Source organism: Corvus kubaryi, unplaced genomic scaffold (genome assembly GCF_017639235.1).
Source record: "Corvus kubaryi isolate FWS band 111438036 unplaced genomic scaffold, C.kubaryi_AGA036_p1.0 split1-37296, whole genome shotgun sequence".
Classification (NCBI taxonomy): Eukaryota; Metazoa; Chordata; class Aves; order Passeriformes; family Corvidae; genus Corvus; species Corvus kubaryi.
Genome location: NW_024582075.1, coordinates 1646797 through 1668219, shown reverse-complemented (window position 1 = coordinate 1668219; position 21423 = coordinate 1646797). Strand labels below are relative to the sequence as shown.

Here is a 21423-nt window from a genome sequence, read left to right as displayed (position 1 = left end):
ATTGCATTTTAAAGCTGTAGAAGTAGAAAATGGGTTATTAATTTGCTTATTGGCTGGAATTCTTAGCTGTATCAGTTGACCACCCTGGCAGTACCTGGATAATTTGCTTCTTTAGAACCAGAAATGTTCTTGGTAATCTAATTTGTAATGCTTGACTCTTTCATCTTTTGTCAGTGGTTTGAAGAAAAACAGCAACAATTCGAGAATCTGGATCAGCAACTTAGGAAGCTTCATGCCAGCGTTGAAGCATTAGTCTGCCACAGAAAAGGTAACTTTACTTTTATGTAACTGCATGAACCTTAGGAAATGGTGATGAGAAACAAGAGCTCAGCATGTCAGAACTCTTAACTAAAGTAGTTGCACAACATATTTTAGTGCAAAAATCTTCTAATTGTATCTTTTATTTTAAACCACTCTAGTATTTTTGTGTACCTGTCTTTAATTTTAAATTTAACCGGAGTATCTGTCATTCCTAGAGTCACTGTAATGATTTAGAATTTTTTTTTCCCTTGCACAGTTTCATTACCACACCTAGCAAGTGATACTACTACAGTAGACATCCATAAATTTATCTTCAGGTCTCATGGCAAGAGTAATTTCTTTCCGAACAAAAAGTGGCTGCATAAATCCATTTAAACATCTTTTGGTTCAGTATTGCTCTGTTAACCGAGTTTAAGTGCTTACACAGGAATTTGTTATTCCTTATTTAGTCTGCATAATGGTATACCCTCAAACTACTGTTAAGGTAAACTTTTCTGGGAAGATAAGTATTCACAGAATATCAGCTTTTTGTTTGCTTATTTTAGATACAAGCAAAGCCTGCAAGTTTATATTGTAATAACCTGTGCTGCTTTTTGTCAAAGATGGATTTCCATCAGATTATTAAAAAAACCAACAAAACAAAATAGAAACCAAATCTAACAAAATCCCAAACAAACCACAATTTTGAATTTCTAGCTTGAGGAAGACCATAAGTGTGCTTTCTGACAATATTGTATTATATAATGTGGTGTCGCCTTTGACCTCCTCCAAAAGCACTTGAAAATGTCGTGAGCTACTTTCTCATAATTCTAATCAAGAATTATTCTCTGTAGTAAAAATATCTTTAGCCACCTATCCTCGAAGTAATGGAAAATGAAAATCCTTATTTACAGTTGATTTCACACCTTACAGATTTGAAGAAGTGTTGGTTTGTTGTTTTTTTTTAAGAGTTGCGTTTAAATTGTAAATGTTTTAAATATCTGAAGACAGTTTTCTTCTGCAATCACTTCTGGTATTCTGATGGTTCTGCAGGAGTAGCAGAGTTACAAACTAGCCTGTAGTAGTTTGGACTAAATGTTTGTTCAAAGGTACATGGGATTTGGGACAATTGCACCAGTATTTTTTAAGAAATAAGCTCAAAACTTCACTTTCACAGGTGCTGATATGTGAGGTTTTCTTTTTTTTTTTTTTTTTTTTTTTTTAATTTTAAGGCATATCAGAATGTGACAATATGCTACAGTATGCACACATATAAGTTACTTAAAGTCCATAAAACAGTCCAACAGAAATAAATTCCACTCATGGGAGTGGTGGTTTTGTGAAAGGGTTGGGATTTTTTTCCACTCTGAACTAAATGGAAAAACTGTGCTGTAAACCTGTTAAAATTGTTCTGAATTTGCTCTGTAGATGACTTTGCTTTTGTTTTGTGGGTTTGCAGTTTCTTTGAAGTAGGCGATTGGATAATACTGAAGTGACTTTTTTTTCATGTCTTTTGCTAGACAAAATAAGCATGACATTAATAGACTTGGCAAAGCATTTACTGATCGAGAGTTTTTTGTGCAGGAGTCCTCCTCCTAAATGTGGTTTCATTGTGATGTCCTTGTGTATCTTATCGTGATCTTTAGCTTCGTTTTTCAGTTGGTGAGGTTAAACCTCTGCTCGATTTCAAACCTCTGCTCCACTGATTTATGCTGCAGAGTAATATAACAAATCGTGCTGAACATTACTCCTGTGTTTCAGAGCTTTCAGCCAACACCGCTGCCTTTGCTAAAAGTGCTGCCATGTTAGGTAACTCTGAGGACCATACTGCTCTATCTAGAGCTTTGTCTCAGCTTGCAGAGGTTGAGGAGAAGATAGATCAATTGCATCAAGAACAAGCTTTTGCTGATTTCTATGTGTTCTCAGAACTTCTTGGTGATTACATTCGTCTGATTGCTGCAGTAAAAGTGAGTACTAGGAGGAAAAATACCGATTTCGTGTTTAAAATTGCATTCCTCAGCTTACAGATTTAGGGTAAATGAATGTGTGTATTTGCTCATGTAACACAATTAAGTTTCTGTCTCATGTTCTAGCTGAATAAAGTGAAAGCGTTCATGAATTATTCCAATGATAAAAATGTGATCAAAGAATAAAAGTGATCAAAAATGTGAATGGAGTGGTAAGATCTAGAGAAAATGCAAATCTACTTTGAGCAGTACTGATTGTGTACAGTACTTGAGGATACTGTACTGTGTCTAAGCATACTATACATGTTTATTTCAGATTACTTACTGTTACAGTAAGCATACATAAATGTTGAAGAACATAATTTGGTATTCTATATTTGGTAGATAGCCAGTAATGTCTTTAAATAAGAAAAAAATGCAATTTGTGGATCTACATCTCATTAAAGAAAATATTCAATTTAGGTGTAAGCTATGCTATACAGCATGATTAGGTTTAGACATGAGAACAGGTATCTGTGAATTATGTCCAGAAATACCTTTGAACTTGCCAGGTTGTTGGAAGTATTTTTTTTTTTACTTTGTTTCTCTTTTTTCTAGTTTTTTTTAATGTGTACTTTACTTCTACTGCCTTAGTACATTGCTAACAAAAACGTCTTCCTGAAAATGCATGTAATCCATATGCATGAACAGTTTGCTAGCATCTGCATTTAGAGAATTGTCTGCACAATAGAGCACTACATAGTGGTTGTTTAGGTTGTGTTTTGATGGAATGAGGGGCATAAAATGATTTGGAGCACTGAAGTGTCTGCTCTGAAAAGGGTTCTTGAATAGCCTGTTATTTGTGGAAGGTTTTGAGCTGTGCAAGCATGATGTCAAGTGGATACAATACATGGTAGACACACTAAGGTTTCTTGGAGTATAATACTCTTTCCACCTTTATGCTGGAATTATTTTTTCCTACTGGGAATTAAGATAGCTCTAGCACTTCCAGTTTAATAAATTTGTCTGTTCTCGCAGGGTGTGTTTGACCATCGAATGAAATGCTGGCAGAAGTGGCAAGATGCTCAGGTCACTTTACAAAAAAAACGTGAAGCTGAAGCAAAGCTCCAACTTGCCAACAAACCCGATAAATTACAGCAAGCTAAAGATGAGATAAAAGAGGTAATGTTATCAAACATTATTTTGGAGGTCAGACTTTGTGCATTGGCTCATTCATTCTGCATTAATGCTGCTTTATACCATTTTTACAAATCATTTACTTGCTGTTTCCTGTATTTACTGAAATTGTTAAAAGAAATTTACTTAAAACACTGAATATGTGCAATTTTTACTTACTGTAAGATCTGTAAGACAGTTAATACTGTCTCTACAGAGTGTGGGAGATAGGAGGGTGGGAACATGGACACGTTAATGCTTTTAACTGTTAACAGCTCACTTGAGTAGGCAGAGGAACATCTCTTGGTCTCTAAAGCTAAGATGACTTGGGTAAATCCAGAAAAGACAACTAATAGAGAACTATTCCCATGTTTTGCTTAAATATGCAGCTTTTCTACCCATATATATGTGCATGTATATATGGTGTAATTTCAGTAAAAATAAATCTAACATGTTGAAGTGTCATAATTTATACACTTTTTCTATCATGCTTCACTAAGGAAATTGAAGAGGTAGGACAACTTAATTATTTAATGCTTATGCATTCTAAGTATGCTCTAGTACTCTCCCATTAAATAATGGAAGAACATTTATTGCAAATTTCAAGCTCTTTTACACAGTTGCTTTGTTTGGCTTCCTCATTAGTCACTAACCACATGCTCCTTTGTTCTTTTTGCCCCTTGGTATATTTCACATACAGTATTGAAATTACTCATTAACTTGATTTTCTTTTCCTTAAAAAAGTCTATTGTTTACTGAGAAATCCTAATGTTACTCTTGTGTGGCCACGTTGTTATTGATTGCCTCTCCTGATGTCACCCATCCATTAACAATAAATTTCCTGATTACTGGTAGTAGTGGGAAATAGAGATCCTTTCCCAGGCCCAATATTAAATAACTGGGTTTTTTGGGAAGGTATTACTTTTCCTGCTTTATTAGAGAAGGCTTTTAGTAAACCCACAGTTTAAATGTGCCAGTTGAAAGTTCTTACTGCCACTGAAATGTGTTCAGAGTTGTTGAATTCTATAATAGTGGACCCTCTGGCAGAGGAATTGCGAAGTGAAAGCCTGAGCAGCTCGAGCATCATGCATGACTCGGTTGTTTTTTGTGCATAAAGGGACAAAGGACACTCCTATAAATACCTTCTTGAATGATGAACTTCTCCTTGTCAGACACTATAAAATGGCAAACTATTATCCAGTGGTAATTCACATAGGACCTGGGATTTGGGCATGATGAAACTGAAATGCTGAATACATTAGGCCTGTATAAGCTTTCACAGAAATCTCAGGCACCTCTGTTTGATGGGCGGTAGGAAAGCATGGGCAATCTTAATCTACTTTTCTTTACCTGTGTCTTATACTATTTCAGTTATGTGATAACTCTTCAGGCTGATCTTCCATGAAGGAGATGCTATTATGACTTACTAAATAGCTTCATAATGTATATCTAAAAGGTCAGTCAGGGGACTGTGAATAAATATAAACTAAAAATATAAATATGGAGATGTTTATTGGAACACAGATGATGTTTATCTCATATCACAGTAGAAACTTGACGCCAGATCACAAAATGGTTTTGTGAGTAAGTAGCACCACTGGATTGGTAACAGGAAGATGCTGCACTGAAGCCTGTTGCTTCCCTGGTGCCTTTTTCTGAGGAAGATAAATGTTACTGAATGTATTTGTTCTCTTGACTCAGTTAATATGTTGAGATGAACAGATACAGTTGCTAAGTATTTTCAAAGCACTGCTAGCTTGTCTGTGGGGCTCGCCCTTTATCTACACAACTATCTTAATTTAACAATGTAATAGGTATGTAAAAGCAGTTACAGGGCAATGTGAATGCTGAGGATCCCTTCTTGTCTAGCTGGATGTCTTTTTACAGAAACTAAGGAGAAATAACCTAGTGTCATATATTGTTACATGAATGCCATGCTCCCAATATGGCAAAACTCCATAAGAAACATCTCTTCCTCTGAATTTTCCTCTAATGATCTTCTTACCTGCAGTAACTTTTCTACTCCTGCTTTCTATGAAAACAGATAAACACATCCTCAGTAGTTCATTCGCAACAGAAATACGGTAGAGATAATCATATACTTGACAAGAGGCAGAGATGAAGATTTACTCATCTCTTCTGGAATTAGAAAAATACAGAGAACTAACTTGAGACTCTTCCAAGCTTGATTGGACAGGTTTAGGTTCCTTTGTATGACGTGTGTAAAGGGAATAGCAGATAAAGCCTTAGAGATGCATTTTATTTTCTAAAGAACATTTTTTAAATGTTATCAAGTGTTTGTAACAGCAGTACTAAGCTATATTTACATTTTGTCTACAGATAGCATTACCTTAAAGATACCTTTGTTGTAACTGATCTGATGGCATCCTGTAACACAAATTTGAAATTGTTATTGTAAGATTTTCTTTTAAATAGGCCAAAAAAATCAAATAGGTCCTTAAGTGACTATCAATATGCTAAAAAAATTCAGATACTGGTAGACTGAATGGACAACACAAAATCTTACCTCTGTATGTCTTTCCTTTGCCAGTGGGAGACAAAAGTTCAGCAAGGGGAAAAAGATTTTGAACAGATCTCCAAAACCATTCGCAAGGAAGTTGGAAGATTTGAGGCATGTATAATTTTGTCCAAGTAAATAACAGTTCTACTGTAGACAATACTGACATTTCAAGTAAAATTTATAAAGAGGTTAATATGCCATAATTTATTTATTAACAGAAGGAACGAGTGAAAGACTTTAAAACTGTTATTATCGAGTACTTAGAGTCGTTAGTGCAAACACAACAGCAGGTAAGATAAATTTTAAGTTTTGTACAAGTTAATATTTAATACATTCCATATTAGGTTAGTTAGAAAAATATGGGATTTAAGCACAGCAGTTCCTAAAACATTAAGAGCTACTGGTCTGTACTGTGTTGGTGAATGATTGCAGTTTCCCAGCCCTTGCACAGCTGTAATTCAGGGAAGTAAGGGAGAAGCTCTCCTATGGATATGGGCAAGCAGAGGGTCTTGTCATCTTCTCAAACTGAATTAGTACTTTCACTTAGAGATTGGAGTAAATTGTAATCAGTATGTACTTACACTTACTGAAGAGACTTGGATTCTTAAATGTTTATTGCTCTTTTTTAAAAGTACAAAATATTATTGAATATTGGAAAGCATTAAAACAGTTTCCAGTGTCTGAGAAGTAGGCCTTGTTATCAGAAAAAGTCTGGACTCTTTCTTCTGTTCATTGCAGGAATATAACCCTTCAGCTTTGTTTAATTAAAAAAACCCAAAAAACAGTATCCTTAGAGATAAGAATAAGTGACTGATCTTTAATAAAAATCTGTATGATTGTATTCTGTAGCATTGTGTTTAACATGTGGCAACATATCTACAGCTATGAGCAGATTTGCGTATTTATTACTTGGTTTTTTTGCACTATGTAAATACATGAATGAATAAGTACCTATGTTCTTACTTTATCTCACAGAGGCAAGTTTACTGCCAGAGGAGGTAGGTATGTGTTGTATTTTCCAATATTTAGTACTTAATGAGTGATTTTTCCCTTTTCTTCAAGCTAATAAAATACTGGGAGGCATTCCTACCTGAAGCCAAAGCCATTGCCTAAAAGAAGAATATTCCAAGTGACAAGATACTCGGGATGTTTGTCCTGGATAAAACTAAATTCCACAGTGAAATCACTTTAAATCATCTAAATAAACCACTATATATTTTATGAATTAACATGTGGCTTTTTTTATATACCACAGCATTTTATTAACAAGCTGCATGTCCTGACCCTCTTTGAAGTGGACTGTGGCATGATGTTCTGCAATACATTGCTGAATTGAACACTATTGTGTCTTAATACTTGCACTAAAATGTGCACTGCAAGGCCAGAAAGCTGATATTTTTGTTCTTTACAACACAATGTTCTGTAGTATGTTTACCTGATCTTTATGAAACAAATTTAATTGCATTGATTAATGTTCACTTAAACATTCCTGTACAAAATCATGTTTTTGTGATTACAATAATAAAGGGATGTACCTTGTGAAACATTAAATGCTCTGGGTTTGTATCTATAGATACTTACTGGTGTTCTTGAGAGTACGGTTTAGAACAAATTGAGATGTATCCAGGGCAAACCCAATATTTAGTAAAGAGTGGTGGAGAAGGTATTAAAGATTCACAAACAATTATCTGTGCTAAACTGTTCTGTGTTTTAATTCTGAATCTCTTCAGTGTGGGTGTTCTTTTCACTTGAAGTTATCACTGCCTTGGCAAAGTCTACTGTGTTAGTACTCATAGGGTCAAAAGACTGATGCTTGGGCAACAGACAGATGTAAACTGAAATCTCTTTCAAGTGTTTACAGAGCTTCTGCAGAGTTAAAATCACCTGCATGGTCAAATACTGATGTCCTATGGGACTGGTACATTGCGTCAATTGTATTCAGTGGTCTTAGGATACAAAAATATAAAAAAGTCTTGCAGTAATTCTGGTAATAGGTGAGGAAGAAAAGTGGGTAATTCAGCTGAGTGCCTGTTAGTTGTAAGAGCTAGCATTCTGTTTGTATTTTCTGGAGTAGAAAATGCATTTGAAGGGACTGGTTATATATACCTTTTGCAAGAAATCAGAGCAGATTTTTCTGAAATACACAATATTAACATAGGATGTGCTGTCCTGTCATTTTAATGACATAATGAGCTTGTTGATGTATTAGTATTAATGGAAGGTATTAATGTTAACAAATTTTAGGCAAATATTAATTGTAGAAAACAAGAGAAGCTGTTGCTTACAGCTAGTCGTAAGACTGCAGGATAAACCTATGAATTTGTATTGTTTGGGATCAAATGTAAAGAAGCACATAATACCATTTCTGAACAGAATGAAGACCTCAATTCAACTGGAAGGTCTATTTCTACAACAAAGTTAGTGTAATCTTTACAGATTAGTTTTTGCTATAGCTTCTCTGCGTACCTCTCTTCAGTATTTTTAGAAGTTTTGAAGGAAACTAGGACAGAAAAAACCCACCAAAATTTATCAAGCCTAAATCAAGTGTCTTTTTAAATGGTTAAATGCTAAAGCCTTAAGCTTGTAATACCTTATGCCACCAGTGTTTGTTCAGTCATTTATCTTAAAACTGCCTTTTGAAAAGCTCAGATATGCTGGAGGCTTATGATGGAGAAACTGATCTAGGTGTAACACTCTCTTAAGTGTTACAATGTGCTTAACATTGGCTTGCATGCTGCTAATGAAACTTGACCAGCAGCTCAGTATTAAACTTCACGTATATATCACTCTGACTGAAAGTGGTATTTCCAGAACTAAAAGACTCAGTTTGGACATGCAGGGCTCAAAATGGGTAAACATATCCTTTCATGATCATTTTTGTGTAAATTCTTTGTCCAGCTTTCTTAGCTCTTGATCTCTTTTTCCTTCTATCAGGGTTAGAAATCATTTGAATGATGGATCAGATTTCTTCTCTTTGTGACAGGAGAATGAGAGAGAGCTTTCACATTAGTCTTCTAGCAAGGATTAGACAACTGAAAACAAGAATGAGTTGTGCAAGTTTTTTCTTAAAACCAGGAGCCTTTTGGGGAACAAAAGGATAATGGCATTTCTGGAGTTCACTGTCATACAGGGTTGGCTGCTAATATAAAAAATTTTAGGGGTTTTTTGCATCACAAGGTTAGCTTGAACAGAAGATCCAAATCAGCTGTGACATTTGGCTAGCATAAAACTCTTGTTTCAAGAAGCTGTTAATGACCCTGAGATTGGCTCACTTGGCTAATAGTGTCAAGGTTGTGGGTTCAATCCCCAGATGGGCAATTCATTTAAGAGTTGGACTTAAAGATCTTTGTGGGTCCCTTTCAGCTCGGAATATCCTGTGATCTGGAAATTTATTTTGCTTATATTCGCCTGCATTATGGAGATTGGAGGTTCGGTTACTGTCTTTCTTAGTGCAGTTAACATCCATATTAGCAGATGTTTCTCAGCCCAAGTGAATGGAGGTATTACTGAACTCTTTCCTCTGTGGAGCTGACTACTAGATATCATACTAAATTTAAGTGGTGTTTTTCATTAAAACAGCAAGCCAATGTGCCACTGAAGAATCACTTGCATGAACAAAAAGTGAGTGTTTGCAAAATGATGAACTGCATTTGGAATACTGTATGAAAGACAAGGTGCTACTGAATTTTAGTTTACCTTTTAGGTTAAAATAGAATGCAGATGTTTGCAACAAATTCTACTGTTCATCATGTCTATTGTGCTTTTTAAATTAAGTATATATATATGACATGAAGTGGCTCAAATTGAAGACACTGTTACTTCTTTCTTAAACTGATGTTCAGTGTACAGTAAGCCTAATTATTTTGCCACTGTCCCTTTTAAAAGAGAATATTCTGCTTCCTTATAAATTATTCCTTTTTCTACCTCTCCTAAGTTATTCCCCTCTGAAAGCCTCATATGGGAGGTTGTTTCAGCATCTGTGGAGTGCATGCCCCAAATATGTCAGTTTCTTTCAAATTGTGGAGACGAGCTGCTAGCTGGTAGATCCTGTGCATTAAAGTGAACAGCCAACATCCACTAAAATTATGTGTACAGTGAAATGATTGTCTTAAGGGAAAACAAATAGGAAAACCCCTTTGGAGTTGTATTTTTTTCTCTCTTTTCAGTTTAGAGTAGAACAGGCTGTGTAATAATTTTAATTTGTGGCAAAATATGAGTCCATTACAAGCATGAGGAAAAAAAGGGCAATATTTTAACAAGTGAGAAGCTGAATTTTCAGGTTGTTCAGAATGTTCCTTGTTACCTGCTAAGACGATTCTTCCTGTTTTATAAATTCTTGTGTTCCATAGATGAATCAATGGTGAACTTGCTAGTAATCTTTGGACTTTACTGGTGAAGCCATTCCTTTCCTCTCCCCTCCTCCCACCCCAGATCAACGAGGAAATAATTGACAAAGGGAAGTGGTATAAAATAATCCAAATCTTTTTTCTGTTGTTAAGAAAGCAGCTTAGGCAGAACTATCCTAGCAGGATATTGATATAAAGTAAAAGAAATATGCAAAAAAAATACATATTTTTTCATTTTTTAAAGTAACAGAAAATGGGAAGGCGAGAAAAGACTAGAGATAAACCATGTATCTGTGGTTGGATTTTGCGAGTTGACTTAAAACCAGTTTTGTAGCAATTGAAAAATTGACAAACTTATGTTATGTTACGATCTAATGTCTTTTTTTGATCTGGCCTCTTGTTTTGATGTATATTTTACTTACCACTTAGATTAGAATTTTTATATGGGTTTCTTTGCCTATTTCTATTCTGGAAACTAGCCATTCAGAAAGTCCTTGAATCATGAGAATTAGTGGAAAGTGATCTTTTAGATTTGCCTGTAATTATTCCTTTTTCTCTCCTGTGAATTATGCTAACATGATGAATGCTAAATTCTCCCTCCCTGTATGAGGAATTACAGAATGACCATTTCGGAAAAAAAGAAACATAGAAGTGGCCAGCAGAGGGGCAGATTGATGATTCCTAGTTTCTGTAATCATGGAAGGTTAGGTAGAATCTGGTGACAGGTAACAGCTACAGCTGGAAGGAGTGTATTATTAATTTATTTCACATTCTGGATCAAGGTAATTTAAGAATATAACTCAAGATACTGATACCTGCAACAACACCCAGCACTGAAGACCAACACTGACATTTCCTAGTGTACTTTTGAGAGCCTGCTCAGATCAATTTGAAGATAGTCTGTGTGTTACCAGTAGAGTTCAACTATTTTACAGTTTTGCTTTTAAGATTACTAACATGATTTTAATACGTTATGCCAGTTCAAGTCAGCTATATCTGAAATATATTCTCCTTGCTTTGTTGTTTGTGGGAAGCATTGTAATATCTGTGCACTTAGCTTTCAAAGACCAGAATCCTAGATAGTTTTGAGCACACTTTGATAGTATTCTATGAACTAATGTTTCTTAAATTTTTGATCTTCAGTGTATCAGACAGAAAGACAATCCTTGGCCAGCCAGCCATGGGGAGAAATCCTTTTTTTTTCTTCAGATGTAACTTTAAAGATTAGCCAACTAATGATGATATATTGTGTAAATTAAGTATTTAACATTCTAAAACATATTGACGTATTTGAATTCAGCTCACCATGTAATCTTCCTTGTTCCTCTTGGCTGATGCACAGTCAAAAGTTCCATTATATTCTATTGAATTTGAAACCAGATTAATGTCCAAAACTTTTCTTTCTTAATAAGTTACATGTTATTAAGGAAAAAAGTAACTTTTTGAAATTATTGCTTATTAGGTTGCAAACAGCCACAAACACTGCTCCTATGAAATTCTTCTACTGACTTCTCAGCATAAATGCTTTATGGCACAAGTGGTATCCTAAGAGTTATCCCTCTGTTTTGTATTGGAGGAAGAACTACACCTAAAGACTGGATTCTTAACAAAAAAATAACAGTAATAATAGCGTGGTAATTACTAAATAGTATGCCAACATTTACTAGAGTGATAAGGCTCTTACTATATGGCTAGTCTTTCCTTGGGATTTACCACAAAGCAGAGGGTGCTTTGTGGGGGAATGGGATTTCATACACACCTTTCAGTCCACGGACATGGTGGAGAGCACATAGGGGCTGGAAACACTGCTCGTCACCACTACCACACAGCTGTGCTGGCACTGTCCTGCTGGTTGTCAGCAGTTGAGGATACTGGAGGAGCAGTGTTGTGCAAAAACAGATGCCTGAGGATTATCTGGCTTTGATTTCAGGTAATTTTTTTTAAATTTTGGTTTGTTACTTCGCTTTAGTTTAGCAAAGTAAACTAGTGTTAGTTTGCTTTAGTCTTCTTGGTTTAAGTCAAATGATGTCTATCTTGTATTGAATCCTTCAAGGTCACAGGTCTTTGCTTAGAGCAAAATATAATTAAATTTACCTTTCAGTAAAATAAAGAGAAATTGAGGGAAAAGGAGCTTGTAATGTTCCCCTCTCCCTCCCCAGTGCCATTAATCTAGAATGAAACTAGTTTTCAAAAGAAATTTCAAAAAGCTGATAGCATAACCACAGACATCAGAAAAATTGGTTTTCTGTCCACTTTTGAGGTATGTTTTTATACCTGAATCTACTTATGCAAGATCAAACCCTCTATACTCATGGATTTATCATGGTAGCTAAGAAGATCAGTGAGAGTGTGAGGTTGTCTCAGGCAGTGCCTCTTCAGACTCACAGGGTGAGTTTTAAGATATGACCATCTAATATAGAGGCAGTTTGTTGTCATTTTGCAGTGCTTCCAAATGGTTTGAAACTTGGAGTTAGCAAATTTTCGTGAGGTCAAAGCATTTGCCTGTGCCAACAGCATGGCCTCCTAAATGCACTTGATATTACACCTTCTGTTTCTGCTGCCATTACTCTTCAAGCCATGAAAACAGCTGCTTATTTTGGAGTGTGAGAAGTATTATTTAATTTCTCCAGTGGCCAGAAATCATCTACACTTCTCTGAAATGGTATGGTTTTCTCTGCTAAATAGCAAAGTTAAGAGGTGGCTTCTTGGGAACACACACAACACAGGCAACTTTCCTTAGCGCTGCTTTTATTTTTTTCCTCTTAATTTCATGTCTGTTCACAACAGGCACTATGAAAGGTGCTGATTTGTTTGTTGACCAACGTGGTCATGACAGAAGGCTGTGCTGCCATTCAGTGGCATCTTGATAGGCTGGGGAGTTGGGTGGTGAGGAACCGTAGGGGGTTCAATAAGGGCAAGTGTAGGGTCCTGCACCTGGGGAGGAATAACCCCAAGTCAGGGGCTGACCTACTGTAGAGCAGCTCTGTGGAGAAGCACCTGGGAGTTTTCATGGATCACAGGTTGATCATGAGCTGGCAGTGAGTGCCCTTGTGGTGCCAGTGGTGTCCTGGGGTGCATCGGGAAGAGTGTGGCCAGCAGGTGGAGGGAGCTCCAGTGATGCCATATCTGGAGTCTTGTGTTTAATTCTGGCTTTGGTACAAGAGAGACAAGGTACTACTGGAAAGGGTCCAGTGGAGGTCACAAAGATGATGAGGGATCTGGAGCATTCCTCTTATGAGGGGAGACTGTAGGAGCTGGGCCTGTTTAGTCTGGAGAAGACTGAGAGAACTCAAGAATGCACGCAAATATCTCAAAGGCAAGTGCCAAGAGGATGGTGCCAGACTCTTTTCAGTAGTGCTCAGCAATAGTATGGGGAATAATGGCCATAAACTAAACCACCAGAAATTCCGCCTCAGCCTGAGGAAGAACTTTACACTGAGGGTGGCAGAGCGCTGGAACAGGCTGCCCAGGAAGGGTCTGGAGTCTTCCTCTCTCAAAACCCATCTGGATATGTTCCCGTGCCAACTGCTCTCGGTGACCCTGCTTTGGCATGGGGTTGATGGGGATGAGCTCCGGAGGTCTCTTCCAACCCCAGCAATTTTGTGATTCAAGTTTGAGCTGTGGTGTGAATTTAGGACTGGATAAATTCATCCGTTTGGAGGCTAATTCTTTCCCCCTCCCTTTTTTTCTGTGCTACGCAGTAGCGCTGCAGCTCTGGCTGTACCAAAAGCCGGCGCTGTCAAACACCGTTTGTTTTAAACCACGTTTTTTCCAGAAGCAGCAGCTCCCGCCTCATCTCGGCAGCGTGAGGGGGCGCGGGGGGCGGGGCCGAGCGCGGGTCCCGCCCCGCTTCTGTCACGTGTTTGAGGGTCACGTGACCGGCGCTCAGATGGCGGCGGCGCCGCCGCGCTGAGGGGACCCGGCATGGAGGTGTTCATCCCGTCCTTCCGATACGAGGAGAGCGAGCTGGAGCGGGGGTACACGGTGAGGTGCGCCGGGGCGGGGCACGCCCGCGCCTCGGGGCGGCCATGTGGCGGCGGCCAGCGGGGGCTGCGCTGGGGCTCCCGGTAGGCATCAGCGTGCCGGGGCCGTCCTCCCCTCCCTGCCCAGGCCAGCCCTGAGCTGCCCAGCGCAGCCCGTCCTTGCCCTGCCAGCCCTGTCCAGCTCTGCCCAGCCTTGCCCTATTCTTCCCAGCCCTGCCCTGCTCTCCCCAGCCCTGCCGTCCTCCGCCCTGCCCTGTCCAGCTTTGCTCTGACTAGCCCTGCCCGTCCCTGCCCTGTATAGCCATCCCAGCCTTGCCCTTCTTGTCCAGGCCGACCTTTCCGTGCCCAACCTTGCCCTGTCCAGCGCCGACCATCCCTGCCCTGCCCCTCTCGGCACAGGAAGGCTGGTCTCAGCCCGTCAGACACCTGCTACACCACAAGAGTTCTATTCTGTGGGGCAGCAGCGACAGCGGCTGGTGCAGCGTGACCAGCAAGGGAGGAGAGGCAGCTGCTCCCTTGCCGCTCGGCCCTGCTGGAGAAGCACATGCTGGGTCTAGGTCTGGGCTGCCCAGAACAGAAGCCGGAGTGAGTCCAGTGCAGGACGAAACACAGTGAAAGGACTGGAGTGTCTCTTGCATGTGGAAAGGGTGAGAGACCTGGGACTGCTAATCCTGAAGAAGAGAAGGGGCAGGGGCATCTCTTCAAGGTGTACGGATGATCAGAATGGACAGAATGAGGGGGCCAGACTCTTTGTTTTGGTGCCCAGTGACAGGAGAGGTGGCAGTGGGCAAACATCAGAACGCAGGGAACGCCCTTTAAACGTAAGACAAGACTGGTTCGTTATCATGAGGGTGGTCAAGTACTGGCATGGGTTGCACGGAGGACTGTGAAATCTCCATCCTTGCGGGTTCTCAAAACCTTCCTGGACACTATCCTGGGTAGCCTGCTGTATAGTTGACCCTCCATGAACAGGCAAGTTAGTCTGCCCAGTTTTTAGAAGTCTTTTTTGTTCCCAATAGTTTTCTCATCCCACAAAACTGTTGGACTGTAACACTTTCACATGTTGCTGGGTGGAGACAGGTGGACCAAATCCCAAGGTATTTGTGTGAAAGTGGATATTCAAAGCTTGCTTCTTTTATTAAATATATTCATTTAGTAGCTCAGACCTCATAAGAAATACCAGAAGAAAAATTGAATCCTGTGGAACATTTAGAAGATTAATCCATGTAGGCATAGTTTCATGAAGCAAGTTCATCTTCCTGATGCTTAATGCTGTATATTATTTGGTCCTCACTACTAGTAAGTGTTTGCAGGCCTTGCAAAAGATAAACCACTTTAGATGTATTAATGTGGGACTGTAGCAGCATTAATATTTCTGCCTCTTGGGTGAACTTAAATGTAAGTGACTTCCTACAAGACACCTGTGTGATTCTGGGGACTTGGCTTTAGAACATTTTGACTGAGTGTGATTACAATAGCACAGGCTGATCCTACCATGTCCTAGTTGAGCAGCTTAGTTGAAATGACAGAGTTATTGCTAAGATTTTCATATTACACAAATAGGATTTTTCAAAGTAATGCTTATTTTTAGTATTTGCTTTTAGTGAGTTTCTATTTCTTTAAATGTAATTCTGTCTGTGACTCCGGCTATCTAGAGGATTCATTCAGGTTTTTTAAATTTCATAAATGTTAAGCTGTGTAAGGTTCAAAGAAGTCAGAAATGTAACTATATGTTTCTAGAAGTCTTTCAAGAAAATGATCCTGAGAACAAACGTGTTCTATTACAACACTGTTGATTGTTACAGCACTTTTCCTCTTGAGTCATTTAGTGGTGATGAGTCAGTCTCATGGATCTGAAAGTTGCTGTAGTTCAACAGACTTTGGTAGTTTTTCCTGCATGATTATTTTGCCATTTCAGTCAGATTCTGTACTATTTTGCATACAAAAATGATCATGCTTTATGTTGACCATGAAACTGTACAAGGAATTGTTGCTGAAGTTTGTCTGGGTCAGGCATGCTTGTAGGAGAGGATATGGAAAACTGTTCTGATAATAACATTGTGTCTTTCCTTTATGTTTTAAGGAGGTTATGGACTACGCATGAGGAAGGCTTATGCCAATGTAATCGTGAATTTGTTATATTGCTAAATAATTTGCATAAGTATTGTTCCAAGCACAGAAATTCAAAGGGGTACACTATATGTCCTCCTTCCAGTGAAACTGAGGTTAACAAAAGCTTACCATTGTTCTGTATTGGCTATGAACTTATACAGGCAATTCACTTCAAGTTGGTTTTCATCATCAGCTTTACAGTATTAACATTTAAAACAGTTTGATGAGAAAGGTCAAAGAAGGTGTACTCCCAATGAACACTACTGGCAAACTGGTAACAATGGACAAGAAAAGGCTGAGCTACTTAACTTTTTTTGCTTCAGTCTTCACTTGCAGTCTCTTTTCCCACACTTCTCAAGTGGATGGACTGCAAGGCAGGGAATGGGGAAGTAAGTTGCTTCCCTACTGTAAGAGATGATAAAGGTCATGAAGAACCTACCTAAGTCTATGGATGCTGATGAGATGCATGCCAGAGTCCTGAAGGAATTGGCTGATGTAGTTGCCAAGACACTCTCCATGATATTTGAAAAGTCATGTGAAATCCCAGGTGACTGGGAAAAAGAGTACCCATCTTTAAAGAGCATAGAAAGGAGGACCTTTGGAACTACCAACCTGTCAGTCTCACCTCTGTGCCTGGGAAGATCATGGGACAGAATCCCCTAGAAGTTCTGCTAAGGCACATGGAGGCCAGGGAGGTGATTTGAGACAGCCAGCACGACTTCACCAAGGGTGAGTCCTGCCTGACCAGCCTGGTGGCCTTGTGTGATGGAGTGACTACATCAGTGGGTAAGAGAAGGGCTACAGATGTCGTTTATCTGGACTTCAGTAAGGCCTTCAACACAGTCTCCTCCAACACTCCTCTCTAAACTGAAGAGAGAGTTGGATTCAATGTATGGACTGTCAGATGAACAAGGATTTGGTTGGATGGTCACATCTAGAGGGTTGTGGTCAGTGGCTCAGAGTCCCAGTGGACATCAGTGGCAAGTGGTGCCACCAGGGGTCTGTACTGGCACCAGTGTTATTTAATACCTTTATTAATGACGTAGACAAAAGGATTGAGTGCACCCTCAGCAAATTTGCAGATGACACCAAGCTGAGCGGTGCAGTGACACTCCTGAAGACAGGATGCCATCCAGAGGGACCTGGACAAGCTCCAGAAGTGTGTCTGTGGGACCTTCATGAGATTCGAAAAGGCCAAGTGCAAGGTGCTGCACCTGGGTTCAGACACCCTCGGTATCAATCCAGGCCTGGGGGATGAAGGGACTGAGAGCAGCCATGCTGAGAAGGACTTGGGGGTGCTGGTGGATGAGAGGCTGGACATGACCCAGCCATGTGCACTCACAGCCCAGAAAGCCAAACATGTCCTGGGCTGCATCCAAAGCAGCGTGGGCAGAAGGGGAAGGAGGGGATTCTGCCCCTCTGCTCTGCTCTGGTGAGACCCCACCTGGAAGGGGTCTGTTACGTCCAGCTCTGGGGTCCCTAACACATGAAAGAGAGGGACTGTTGAATTGAGTCCAGAGAAGGGCCACAAAAAATGGATCAGAGGGATGGAGACCTCCGCTTCCCTCTTTCAGTGAGGAAAGGCTAAGAGAGTTTGTATGTCCAATCTGAAGAAGAGAGGGCTCCAGGGCTCCATTTTTGCAGTATATAAATGGAGCTTTTCAGAAAGATGGGGATAGGCTTTTTAGTAGGTCTTGTTGCAGTAGAACAAGGTGCAGTGCTTTTAAACTAGAAGAAGTGTAGATTCAGAGCAGACCTAAGGAACACAGGTTTTACAGTGAGGGTGATGAAACACAGCAGAGGTTGCCCAGAGAGGTTTGAAATGGCCCAGCCCTGGAAACATTCAAGGGCAGTTTGGATGGGGCTCTCAGCAACCTGATCTAGATTATATCCCTGCTCATTGCGGAGGGGGTGGATTAGATAACCTTTAAAAGTGCCTTTCAACCCAAACTATTACACGATTCTGTGATCACAGGAGTACCACTTCACACAGGTGATCTTTTTACTGTTATATTTCCCGCAAGTGCTAACTTGCTCAAAATTAAAATGTTTTGTTGGACTGGAGTAGCTGGAACAAGGAACTATCAGATGTTATGCAACTAATAGCAGAAGAGGATGATGGAAGCAGATAGAAGATTGCTGATGTGCTGACTGCCCACCAGCCAAGTCACATTCCAGAGGGTTACAGAGGGTGCCTTCTGCACTGTGACTGCCAGGGCCATTGCAGAGAAGCAGCACTCACAAAGGGTTTTTTGACAAGAGTGGCAATGCTCAGAATGGCAATGCTAGAAACAGGGATGGTGATGACCTCCTGCATGAAATGAGAGACTGAAGGGAGAGTTGTTCCTCTCTGTGGTGGCTCTGCATTGCAACCATTACACGCTTTCCTGACATCCCTGTGTTTCTGGTTCCTTATCTTTAGCAGAACAGAATCCAGTTCCCCTGGATGCAGACTGCTACTGTGTGTTCTTACTGGAAAGAAAAGACACAAAAGGGATGTTTGTCCTTTTCTTTATGGGAATTCATTACCAACTTACTGGTTTGTTTTCGGCTTAACCCTGTTGTTTCAGATTATTTTCTTTTTCCCCATGGTGTGACTAAGCAGCACTTGGAAAGTGGAATGGGCAGAGATCCATCATTTCTGGGGAGAGGGTGAAAATGACTTGCCATAGAAGGTGGAAACTTCTCTCTAGCTTCAGAGGGAAAACTAAAGTGCAATTAAGAAATAAAAAGGGGGAGAGATAAAATATTGGGGAAGATGAAAGATTAGAAGAAAAAATTAGGGTAAAACCTTATTATGCAACATTTGAGATTGGGGTCTGTCAATAAAGTAAATGGGAAACACACTTCTTTCAAAAGTGTTTGTTTCAGCAGCTCAGCTTTACTAAAGCACCATTCCTCTGGTATAAAATCTTGGAAGTCTTTTTCCCCCCTCCCCCACACAAAAAAAGCCAAACAAAAACCCCAGAGTAAATTTGCACTTGTTCCAGTTCTGTTTGGAGTATACATAAAATGATGAAACACAGAATATGGGAAATGGCAGTTTTCCTGGTGGACAATTAAATTTCATTGTCAGTTTAAATTGATGACACTAGCTTCTAAACTATTGAGCCTGTGCTAATAAATGCAACAGTTGTTCATAATTTGGCAGTGAATGACCTTTAAATGTAGGCGCTTACTAAGGATGTCCCTAGAGAACAATTCAACTTCGAAATGACATCCACGTGTTCTTGTTGTCATTTAAATATGCTCCCTTTGTCAATAACAGAATAATAAATACTAGTTAGATTTCTAATGTTGATTCAGATCCCAGGAAACTTACTGAATAAATTAGTGTACATTTGATTTATATTGACCAAAAAAATTTTACAGTGGTGTATTGCAGGTCAAGGTGACATACATTTAAATGTGTTGTAGAGCAGAGGGCATACTTGACTGACACAAGTGCTTACTGCATTTTTAATTAACACTTCCAATGCTACTCTCCAAATTGCTCCTGGAGTTGCAAATGTAGAAGCAAGATCTGACATGTAAGATCATAAACTAATGTGGGTTTTTTGAAAGTCCATAGGCTTTACCTCCATAGAAGCAGCAGTTTAATTACAAGGCTATACTTCTGTTTGTGGAAGTATAAAACCACAAAGATCTAAGGTTTGGTATAGTTTATGTATTTTACTATTCTTTGCTGTTGATATAAATGTACACAGAGTCAAGAAGGGGAGTTTTTAGTAGTTCTTCCATGAAGACCTAGAATAAACCACAATAGCAAGTTATAAAGGGGGACTGTTTATAAGTTTCATGATTACAAAGCCTGGAGGGAGTAATTGTGAGTTTACATAAAAAGATTTCAAAGCATTACTGTTCTAGCCCTTTTGCTTTCACTTTTCTAGACTGTGTAAACTTGGTAGTTTTAAAAAATTCTGAACAGATTTTGAGTGCCTTGAGTATGAAATCTGCCAGGGTGAAGACTACTTGCTTACCAGCCAAGCTTTTATAAGCCCACCATTTATTAACCTTGTGTCACAAGTACTGTTGAAATCAGTGACACACCAGTTACTCCAGGTTCAATGAAGTTCAACAGAAGTATTATATCTATTAGGTCTAATTAGAGCTTTTTACAATCTCAGTGTCTTCATAGAGGATTTTCAAATGTTCTGCTCTACAAGGGTGTCAGAGTAGGTCTGTACAGATGCATTTCTCTCCTACAGGAATGGTGAAGATGATAAAAGATAATTTTACAGATGTCAGTGATTTTGTGATTTCAGAAAAATGCTGTTTTGATCATTGCTTTTTGTGGGTTTGAAGTTCCAATGAAGGTGCATGTGTTAGTGGAGGAAACAGACTTGATAATTTAAGCCAGATTGCTGCTACTAAAAATACTTCTTTTTCTTTTTTTTTTCAGGGGGTAACTTGTGCATTTGTCAGCAGTGACAATTAAATTTCTTTCCTCAAGTCAGTTTTCCTGTTTGACAGACTTTGTCAGTGATATGAAACTAACCACTTGGTATGCAGTGGGAACCTGAGGAGCGTAAAGTAAGACACAAAGAATTTTGCAGTGCACATGATGGCAGCTAAGGCAGAAACCAGGAAGAAGTAAAACCAAAGTGAAAACTGGCTGAATTTGTATGTAGCGATCAGTTGGAGCTGTGGACAGATCAGACAGAGACATGTATCTCTGGTGATCTCCAGTTGCTGTGCAATTGGTCGAAGGCCCCCTTATTCACAGTCATGCAATCTTAATGGAAAGGGCCATGTAAGATTTCTCTGAGCAGGAAATACCTTTTGCTTTATTTGCAATGGAAGGGTCAACAGTTGAATATAGAAGCAGCAGCATGATTACCTCTGTCAATTTTCACCTGAAAGACCAAAAGTTGACACTTTCTATCAGTACACTGCAACTGCAAAGCATCCATTATCCATTCCTCTCACAGTATCTACTGGTTTGCGGTTTTAATGAGGAACTTACATTTTCAGAATGATTGGAGGTAGCAGGGCATTCAGACTTGCATCACAATAAAGATATATTTGAATTGTATCTTTGAGAGGTATTGGCGACAAAGTTTTGTTAATAATGTAATACTATCAGCGGAATAATTTCA

At 39.3% G+C, this 21423-nt stretch overlaps 2 protein-coding genes across 6 annotated transcripts in view; both read left to right on the top strand.

The window, feature by feature from the left end:
• The window catches only part of SNX2 (sorting nexin 2), a 32573-nt gene extending 25139 nt beyond the window's left edge, over positions 1-7434 (top strand). The window contains exons 10-16 of one of the 2 annotated variants that reach the window (XM_042012698.1): positions 175-268; positions 2002-2207; positions 3225-3368; positions 3863-3874; positions 5914-5994; positions 6102-6173; positions 6946-7434. In XM_042012698.1, coding sequence (XP_041868632.1) covers positions 175-268; positions 2002-2207; positions 3225-3368; positions 3863-3874; positions 5914-5994; positions 6102-6173; positions 6946-6996 — 660 coding nt within the window. In that variant the 3' untranslated portion in view covers positions 6997-7434. The remainder of the gene's footprint in view (positions 1-174; positions 269-2001; positions 2208-3224; positions 3369-3862; positions 3875-5913; positions 5995-6101; positions 6174-6945) is intronic. The other variant, XM_042012699.1, reaches the window with a different exon arrangement.
• A 6644-nt stretch (positions 7435-14078) lies between these two features.
• The window catches only part of SNX24 (sorting nexin 24), an 89025-nt gene continuing 81680 nt past the window's right edge, over positions 14079-21423 (top strand). Inside the window, exon 1 of one of the 4 annotated variants that reach the window (XR_006020655.1) lies at positions 14079-14213. Coding sequence is in view for 2 of the 4 variants with exons in the window: in XM_042053972.1 (XP_041909906.1) it covers positions 14154-14213 (60 nt within the window). In the remaining 2 variants the exon portion in view is untranslated. The other 3 variants (XM_042053972.1, XM_042053975.1, XM_042053973.1) reach the window with 3 other exon arrangements.